This window comes from Astyanax mexicanus, chromosome 8, assembly GCF_023375975.1.
Source record: "Astyanax mexicanus isolate ESR-SI-001 chromosome 8, AstMex3_surface, whole genome shotgun sequence".
Lineage (NCBI taxonomy): Eukaryota > Metazoa > Chordata > Actinopteri > Characiformes > Acestrorhamphidae > Astyanax > Astyanax mexicanus.
Window position 1 is genome coordinate 55,641,812 of NC_064415.1, and position 10,613 is coordinate 55,652,424.

Here is a 10,613-nt window from a genome sequence, read left to right on the forward strand (position 1 = left end):
GAACTCATCAGTCACTGTATTGCAACAGAAGCCTCATATCTGAGCTAATTATCAGAAATTACACCCGCAGACTCTACAGGTATTACAGGAGACAGGTATTACAGTAAATGACCTCAGTCACACACTCTGAGGCTGATGTTTGGTTAAAGGTGAGGGGGTCTGTTTTGTTGTTTTAAGAATTACTGATTGCTTCTACAATTCCCAGCAGGTCATGAAAGCAGCTCTTTTAAAAAAATGTGGTTTTAATACGGCACAGGTTAAAGGAGCAGCATGATGATCTTATTTCATCATCTATAATAATACTAATATAATATATATTTTTAATATATATATAATATATATATATTTTTTGCTTTTAGCGAGATAAGCAGTCCCGCAGCACCACCTAGAGGTTTTTTTTAACCCCTATAATATTTAAACATTACTTTTGAATGTCTGATTTTGAGATAAATATATATTAATATATTCTACATTATTATATTACTATGTTATTAAATTATATATATATATATATATATATATATATATATATATATATATATATATATATATAATTTTTTCTCATCAGAAGAGTACGTGCGCCTGTGCGCGCGCGCGCTTGCTGGTGGCCTTTGTTTTCTTCTTTTGTTTGTTTGCTGGTCAGGTTTTTAGGCCAGTTATCTTTAGTTATTTTTGGCATATGCTTTGGTTGTTTTTGTTATTTGTGTTGATGCTTAGATTTCCTTTGTGGACATAATTTGTTTTCTAATATGTCTTTACATGTTTTTCCTTTTTTAAAATAATTGAATCTATTTTTTGATATTTAAACACTGTGTGTCCTCCATTAATTTCGAGTCGTGACATACTATTGCATCTAAAAAATATATTATATCATTGAAAAACTACATTGTTTCTGTAATTCGGTTCAAAATGTAAAACTCATATTTTATATAGATATATTACTAACAGAGTGATCAATTTTAAGCGTTTATTTATTTTATAGTTGATGATTATGGCTTGCAGCCAATGAAAACCCAACAATCAGTGTCTCAGAAAATTAGAATATTATATAAGACCAATCGGTACTTTTGGCAGTGTGGGCAGTGTGCCAAGTCCTGCTGGAAAATGAAATCTGCACTAAGATTTTCCGGGAAAACACTGACTATAAAAAAATAAATAAAAGCTTAAAACAGATCACTCTGTCTTTGATACATCTATATAATATACGAGTAATATAATTTACTGAATTACTGAAATAAAGTAACTTTTTAATGATAATCAAATTTTTTGAGATGCACTACCATTATTATAAGAGATAATGTGCATCGATTTCAGATGAAACAAAGGGCTTGGGCTGGGTGTTGAGTTGTGGTATATAGGGAGGGGGTCCTCCATCCATTATTTTTATTCATTATTCATGTATTAATACTCATCCATCACTTATCACTGAGTTAATGATACTCTCATCACTAACCGCCGAGGAACATCTGCTGAGCAGCTCCCAGCCCAGACCACAGCCCCCTTTCTTTATTCTTTATCCTCCCTCTGACACACACACACACACATACACACTCCGACACAAAAAAACACCCAGCACGTCCATCTATACCGCTTGTATTTTGATAGAGCAAGTCTGGACCAATCAGAATGCTCCCTGGAGGGTGGTGAGCCAATCAGCGCTCAGAGGAGGCGGGACTCCAGGGCTGTTTTGTGTCTGCGTGCCCTGATTGACTTCACACAGTCTGTAGTGGCCGGCAGGAGCAGCGGATCAGCGGCGGATCTGCGGAGACACGCAGCGGAGCTTCCCGCCTCTCCCCCGGGCTTTCTGTCTCTGTTTCAGCCGCTGATTTTTTTCTCCCGGAGGCGGTTCTGGATCTGGATCTGATTCTGTTTGCTCGGTGCTGCCGCCATAGTGATGCTGCAGACTGAAGGATACTGAAGGATGCTGCTCGGTAAGCTCCAGCTCCAGCGCTGCTGCTCCTCCTCCTCCTCTTCCTCCTGCTCTTCTCCTCCTCTTCTCAGGCCAGGCTCGGCTTGCTGAACACTAACGTTACCGACTCCTCCTGAATACTCCTGAATCCTCCTAAACGCTGCATCACTCCTTACTGACTCTATTTATCTTCTTTAAACAGCCTGTGATGCTACTCTGGTCCCCATCTTCTCCCTGAGGACAAGGCCTGAGTGGCTGGGATACAGTGGATTGGTTTGTTGAGATGCTATGCCCTGTCCTGGCTGGTCTACAACACAGCTGCTGATGCTACTGTGGATACTGTGCTAAGTGGTTGTAGCTAGCATCCTCCAGGCTTCCATCAGTTCTAGATGAAAAACAAACCATACCAGCTGAAGTTCACACCACCCTGGGAGAAGGATGTTGGCTTCGGCAGGAGGCACAAGATTTACATGCGAAAACCCGCCAAGATAATAGCCAACCCCGGCGTCGTGATGAAGGTGCTACGCCGCAAAAAGATCTTCATCTTCCTGGCCTACTTTCTGCTGGTGGCTCTGACCATGCTCAATCTGGCCAACTACCGGTGGACCAAGGAACCCCAGCAGTGCAGCCATGAGATGCTGAGCAGCAGGTTCCAGAACACGCTGGACGTCAGGTTCCTCTTCAAGGATCCGCCGACGAAGCCCAGGCAGCTTGTCTATGTGTTGACCACGTGGCGTTCAGGATCGTCCTTCTTCGGGGAGCTCTTCAATCAAAACCCGGATGTGTTCTTCTTGTATGAACCCATGTGGCACATTTGGCAAAAGCTCTATCCAGGTGACGCCGTTTCGCTCCAGGGAGCATCTCGAGACATGCTGAACTCTCTATACAGGTGTGACTTCTCTGTATTTAGCTTGTACAGCAGTCCTTCAGGCAAGAACATGTCCACGCTTGGTCTTTTTGGCTCCGTCTACAACAAGGTCATTTGCTCCTATCCTCTTTGCTCAGCCTATAGAAAGGAAGTGGTGGGCATGGTGGACGAGAACGTTTGCAAAAAGTGCCCATCCCACAACATCCAAGTCCTGGAAGAACAATGTCTGAAATATGACACCATCGTGATCAAAGGGGTGCGCATTTTGGACATAAACATCCTCGCGCCACTCATGGAGGACCCCTCCCTTAACCTGAAAGTGATCCACCTTGTCCGAGACCCTCGGGCCGTGGCCAACTCCAAAATCAAATCCAAGCACGGCTTGATACGCGAGAACATGCAGGTGGTGCGAAGCCGCGACCCAAAGGCTCGCCACCCGCCGCTGATGGATCCAAACCAGAAGCAAAACCGAAAGGACAGCTCAGACTACCACTCCGTCAGCGCCATGGAGGTGACCTGTGACCACATGTACAAAACCATGAAGACTGCTCTTGACCCTCCCAGCTGGCTTAAAGGGAAGTACATGACGGTGCGCTACGAGGATCTGGTGGACAACCCAGTCAATACCTTGCGCAGTGTACACCATTTCTTGAACATAACGAACAACCGTGACTTAGAAACCTTCGCCATGAACATGACCAGTGGAAACAGCGAAACCTCTCAACCCTTCTTGGTGTCTTCGAGGAATGCCACCAAGGCTGCCAACGCTTGGAGGACAGTGCTCAGCTACCAGCAGATCCGACAGGTGGAGGAGTACTGCAGCCAGGCCATGTCCCTCCTCGGCTACGTGCGGGTTCGTTCTCCAGCCGAGGCCAAAGACCTGAGCAAGTCTTTAATGACGCGACTCAGGGTTTGACGCTCTGGGCGCCGCCTGGAAGTGCACCACCGTTCGCTGGTATGAGACTATGAACTGGTATGGTTTCTCATGGTTTGTGTTTATTGAAAGACGTTTGCGAGAACTGCTGCTACTGGAGCATACGAGACCAAATAAGACAAACAAAAAAAAAGTACGCTGTGTACAGTGTCTTGTTGAACTTTAACCTATGCCAAGACGTTACTCTAGAACGTATACGCTAGCGCTCAACAGTTTACAACAGTTTACAACAGGCAGAGTCAATTTACCAACAGTTACCAACTTCAGAAGAAACGTCTTTTTAAAATCTGTTTACGAAGTTTGTATGATGTAGGATTCTGGTACAGTATTTTACAAATGAACAAACTTAACAGGATAAAATACTCAAAAACACATTTTTACTTGGTGCAATTACTCATTTTTATCAGAGAATTGTTGCTGTAGGGACTGTTGCTTCTAAGAAAGATATTTGTGAATGAGCCCCATTGTTTTCGGCAGTGTAAAAGCTGATCGTAAAGTGTTAGTTCTGGTTTAAGATAACCCTAAATCCAAAGGTGTTTCACCATTGGTGCTTTTAGGATGAAATTCTGACATTAGAGATGATTTTAAAATCACTGAGAAAGGTACTAAAATCAGAACATTAAAATTGTATTTACTCTTTAATTTTTAATAAAGCCTGTGAAATACATTTTGTTAAATAGGTTATAGTATTGTACAAATCATCACTGTATATAACATAAAACAAAACCATTAACATGACACGTTGTTTTAAGCTTTTGAACGCTAGCGTACCTCGTCGTATGAAGGCCGGGAGGTTGATTTACACAGAGTGCTCCATACTCTTACTTACTCTTAGGCTTACTGCTGTGTTTTCTTTAGCCTTGCTTTGAATTTGAAAGCTACTGACAGCGTGGCCCTTACATCACTGAGGCTTTCAGTCTTTTCAGCCTTAATCCAGAGTTATTATAAGTGTTAAAAGTCTTGACGAATGACATGCGACAGACTGACTCTCATCCTTACGGTACGAGTAACGAGTCAACGAGTAATGATGTTTTATGGAATGTTTTGTACAATGCTGTATTTAAGGATTTGAGGCACAACAACGTGAACTGGTTTCATTTTAATCATTATTTTATTGATGAAAGTGCCTTGCTCAGACAGTTTGTGAGCCGTAGGAGAGTTTTAAAAGGGTACTCCACTAAGGGTTTTAATTTTGCTGTGTAATTTAATGGTTAAGGTGTAATCAAAGTCATTCATGGTGGTATTATAACATTTTGTTGCAGAGAATTGTTCACAGTGGTGGTGAATGGAGCTGAGAGCTACTTCATAGAAGGTTACCAATAAACATTTGGACAAAAACTATAATATTGGCTTATTATTCAAAAAAATAATACATGGTGGAGGTTGTTTTAATCAAAAAGTAGTCCCTATAAAAAAACTTACTTTTAACATGATTTTACTGCTATTCATTAGCATTCAAATGTTTTAAGGCACTGTTTAAACTAAAACACAGTGGTTTTAGTGAGAAATGATAATTCAGTCAGAAGTTATTTGCAGCAGAAGAGTTTACAGAGAGTTTATGTCTTTGGATCTCTTTAAAAGGTACGTCAAAAAAGGTTTGCAATAAATATTTGGCCTAAAACATATTTTAACAAAAGTTAGTTCTGAACCCACGTTGTGATTGGCTGAATAATGGCACTTAGACCGAAGTGGGTTATTTATTGATTATTATTCCACCACATACACTCATAACCTAGAAATGATGCCAACATGTACACAACTCAAACACCAGCCATAACAAAGCAGCAAAGTTACACTACCTGGCCAAAACAAAAACAAAAAAGTCACACTCTAAAATATAGTTGAATGGCCTTTAGCTCTGTTTGCGGCTTTACGCATCCAGTGTTGCATTAATTTATTCATTTTTCAGCAAGATCTTGCAGCAGCATTGATGATGGTAGAGTCTGACCAACCACTGCACAAAGCAGCTCTTCTCCATCCAGCACATCCCAAAGATTCTCAATGAGGTTAAGATCTGGACTCTGTGGTGAACTCTCTCTCAATCCATGTGTGAAAATGATGATGATCTCATGCTCCCTGAACTTTAAACCATGAACTCTTTCACAATTCCAGCACCATCAATCCTGGCATTGTATTGTCATCTTGGAATATGGCCGTGATCATCAGGGAAGAAAATTTTATTTATTGATGGAATAACCTGATCTATATTCAGTATATTCAGGAAGTCAGCTGACCTCATTCTTTCAGCACATACTGTTGCTGAACCTAAACCTGCAGACCAACTGCAGCATCAACCAACCAACCCCACATCATGAGCTAGCTAACATACTAACATTATCAGGGATAGAACTAAGGGTAGCGGAAAAGTAGCTAACATTAGCGGCGAGTTAGATAACATACAAATGTTAGCAGCAAGTTAACTAACGTTAGCAGCAAGCTAGCTAACATACTTACTTTAGCTAGCTTAAACGAGCTAGCTAACATTACCAGGGAGTGAACTAAGATTAGCGGAGAGCTATCTAACATAATCTTAGTATTTTACTAACTAACGTTAGTAACGTTAGTATTTTAGCTAGCTTGCTGCTAACGTATTTAGTATTTTATATTCCTGGTAACGGAAACAAGCTAGCTAATGTAACCAGGGATAGAACTAAGGTTAGCGGAGAGCAAGCTAACATTAGCGGCGAGTTAGCTAACATTCTAACGTCAGGGGAAAGTTAGCTAACATTAAATGAGCTAGCTAACGTTATCAGGGATAGAACATTAGCCGCACATTTGCTAACATAGTAACAGACTAATCAGAAGAAAGTTAGCTAATGTTAACTGGGAGAGAACTAAAAAAACTATAAGTACATTTTGGGTGTTAAATTATATCTATTGAGGTCTTAAAAAGGTCTTAAAAGCATTAAATTTGATTTTTAAAATGGTGCAAGAACCCTGATTGATTTTGTTTACACCTCAACTAGTCTGAATTGTGCTTTCTTTTTTTATTTGGTGGATTTTCCCTTTTAAAGAGTATTTGTATTTTCATGCAAAGGCATTTGTTTGTTGTCTCAACCGTCGCATTAAAAGTTAAAGTTGCATTAATCTGCTCTCTGTTCACACTTACTTCACAAAGCAGCAAAACCCGTTTAACCAAACCAAAATGATGAAACTCTTCATGTGAGATTCAATACGCCAACTGTCAGGATTTATCAGCATCTTTTATAAAGACATGCATTGTTCTTGCGCTTTCCTCCATCATGTTGACATGCCATGGCACAGATTTAGCTTTCTGTTCAAACGTATTTTCTTACTGAAGGGTTTTTTTTCTTTTCTTCATCACAATGCGCTGCTGATCTGAAAACAGGAACAGTGTCGGCTTAAGCCCCACGCAGATTTGTAGCCACACCTGATCTGGGTTTTCTGCTGCTTAGCGTGTCACTAATCTCCTGGAGATGGGATATCTGTTACAAATCGCTGAGAACAATGGATTTTTTCTATTTTTACAAACTCTGATTAAAGAATACAAAGAACAATGGATTTGAAATACAACATCTAAGTATCTGGGGTGTAACAGTTCCCAAAATATATAGCTGTAATTCATTGTTGTGCTGTGGAATCTGGATTTGGTACATTTGTTCAGTTCAGAATAGCTAACAGAAATGCTAAAAATGCTAAACATGTGACTTTGCTGCTTCCTTTATTATTATTATCTATTATTGTTCAAATAAAGATACAATTTTAAAATTAAAGCAGTGATTTAATGCTGTAGCCAAAATCATCCAATGTGATCTTTAAATACATACAGCTCTGAATCAGTGATTTATTACTTGGCATCATGTTCTCCTCCACCAGTCTTACACACTGCTTTTGGATAACTTTATGCTGCTTTACTCCTGGTGCAAAAATTCAAGCAGTTCAGTTTGGTGGTTTGATGGTTTGTGATCATCCATCTTACTCTTGATTATATTCCAGAGGTTTTTAATTTGGTAAAATCAAAGAAACTCATCAGTTTTAAGTGGTGTCTCTTTTTTTCAGATGTGTAAATAATAACTTGGTTTCTTTCCAGCCAGCTCTTAGATATAGGGCTCAAAAAGGATAGAATTCAGCACAACACCTGAAAGCAAACAAACTGGCCAAACTTAACAATATTTAGTGTATCTAGAATATTTTACAAAGATGTAGTAAAGTTCTTAATTCCTCTCATTAAACTACAGTATGAATAAAAAACTAATTAATACAGTGTAATACAGTGTAACTACAGTGTAACTGCAGAGTTTTAGCCACAAGCTAACCCACTAGCTACAGTCTATTATAGACTGCTAGACAAACGCTAATTTATTTATCTATTGTTTCATTCATCCTAAAATTTTGTAACGAAAATATTTTTCTGACAGTGACCATATGAAAAATGTCATCCTGCTAAGTAGCAATATTTTTGTTTTATTTATAAATGTTTTATATTTATATATTGGTAAAAAATTATCAGGACTGCATCATAAGATGGGAAAGGCCTTTCTAGTTTCCACTAGACTAGATTCCTGATCATAGAGAGCTGTGGTGTTGATAAGATTCAAATTATGATTTTCTGCTTCTTAAAAAGTAGACAGTTAGACAGTTGCTCCACCCTAAAGCCTTAATAATAACGGTACTTATATGAGTTATTTTAGTGTGGCCAGATAAGGACTATGGGTTAAATTGATGTAAATTATTTCTGCTAACACATCTCTGGCTGTAACTCACAGAAATCCTCAGCCCTCAAATTAAATCAAGTGCTTTGTCGCCTTTGGGGCCGCAGCGTCAGATATCCGAGCGTAGTAACCCACAAAAGTGAGGGGGGGGGAGGTGGTCCTGGGGGAGAGTCTGGGCTCAGAGACTCAGTGGGTTGGTGAAAGTGGTGAAGTGTGTCGCCGGGCCTCTCGGGAGCGGCACAAATACGTGAGCAAGGCAAGAAAATAGAAGCCACTTGGCTTGAAATAGAAATACTATCAGCAGTCTTATTACCACGTCTTCACCTCCTCAAATATAGCTTTTATTTATTCTCCTGTGAATAAAATGTATGAAATGGATTTGATGCTGCAAACATGGAATCCGATACCTCATTTAATACCACAGCCAAAAAAACACAAAGCCCATTCAGACCAATAATGTCATCTAACCTGCGAGTACGTAATAAATGTAAACAGTAGCCTTATTCACACACTCCGAAAACCAACCCAGCGACTGGCAAACAACCCAATGACTGGGTCACAACTGGAAAGATCACACACTGGATTCATCAAAGCAAGAGGGTTTGGTCATTCCAACCATGTTTTGGGTTGTAAGAACCAGAAAGCTACATTACTTTTACCCTGTGAATTGATTATTATTATTTTAAACACTCTGCACATACTGTTTTTACAACATAATACAGGTTCTGTTGCACACTATATTGTCAGGATGCTCATTGCTGTCTTACACCCTGTCAACTGTCTATTTTCTAGCCTTGCACCTGCGCCACTAAAAAAGCAGGAGAGTGTAGGAATAAATCTACAGTATCTTGGTGGTGGGAAATACAGGTGCGCCACTGACTGATTAAAACCCTGACAATCATAGTTTAGCCGTGCAGGAGCACCGTTCGAGTTGCACATGCTCAGTATGTGTACAGCCTTGCTTGTTACACACACACATGGACACACTGCAGAGTGCAAATCCAGCTTTCACTTCAACAATAAACAGAATAAAGAATAAAATAATAACATTTCTGTTCCCTTAAATGAGATATTTAAGATATTGATGTGCCAAAGTCAGAGCGCACCTGGATCTTAAAGGGAATGACAGCAGTCACACTGATTGGTTTATTTCAGGTTACACCCAAACAGCCCTATGATAAACTATAGACCACTAAAATAGGACCCAATGTCTTCTAAAACACATTCTAGACCCTTGGAAGCAAATAAAAGTGACACTTGAAACCACACAGTAGGGTTGCAAATCAGAAATGGGACTGGGCCATAGTTAGATTTAAGTAATTGTGTTTAAAAGTGTTTCTCCATCGTTTTACATGCACAAGATCAGCCTCACTATTGGTATTCACCCTGGTACTGGGAGCAGGATACACACACTTGGTCCTGAATCAAAAGGAAAGTCAGTAGTAGTACTGATTCTTAGCAGGAGCCTCCAGGAGCCGCTGGCACGGAAGGAGATGTGGAGAGGAAACAGAAGGACCCTGCCTGGGCACCTGACGGCTCTTAAGACTGGAGAGCTGGCAACTGCACTGGCCACCCGCCAGAGCCCCCCCACCTGGCTATAAATCAGTGGAGTGCGCCCGGAGGCGACTGCTGCTCTATCTGCCGCTCTGTGGCTGGGTTTAAAAGGCTAGTCAAACATCTTGGCAGTACATCCAGAGTCACACGGGTTCTCCAGTTCTGATCTTTTGATTTTCTGAAGGTCTGGGAGTTTGTGGACACCAACAAAGTTTCAGCTGAAATCAAGGGTAAGGTATTCATAGCAAGCTTGTTCCCAATTTGCTACAGAAATACAGCCTCTTCCCTTCTGAGAAGACATTATAAACTAGTTGTTGGAACATTTCTGCAAGGATTTGACTGCATTCAGCATTACAGGAACATCAGTGATGTCAGGTAGAGGTGGGCGATACTGGGAATTTTAAATGCAGGGCCAGTATTGCCGATATCAATACCAATACCGATACTTTTTAGTATTTTAAGCTTCATAGATCCAAAATAATCCAAAAGACCTAAGGAGAGGGGAGATAAAAAAAGCTTGAGTATCGATCTTTTTACATGAGTATTGCTCAATACCAATACCAGCGTTGATATTGATATTATCGATATTTGGATCGATCCGCCCGCCTCCAATGTCAGGTACTCCACCATCACTCTCATCACTATAAAACAGTACTATAGATTTGGCCACGCTCA

At 40.3% G+C, this 10,613-nt stretch overlaps 1 protein-coding gene across 1 annotated transcript; it reads left to right on the plus strand.

Annotated features, from left to right (window-relative positions):
• The first annotated feature begins 1,696 nt into the window (after positions 1–1,696).
• On the plus strand, positions 1,697–6,798 carry chst2a (carbohydrate (N-acetylglucosamine-6-O) sulfotransferase 2a). Its single transcript, XM_007250677.4, has 2 exons — positions 1,697–1,931; positions 2,112–6,798. Exon 2 carries the CDS (start codon positions 2,299–2,301, stop codon positions 3,691–3,693), a length of 1,395 nt encoding a protein of 464 aa, XP_007250739.3. The 5' UTR covers positions 1,697–1,931; positions 2,112–2,298; the 3' UTR covers positions 3,694–6,798.
• Positions 6,799–10,613: the final 3,815 nt, after the last annotated feature.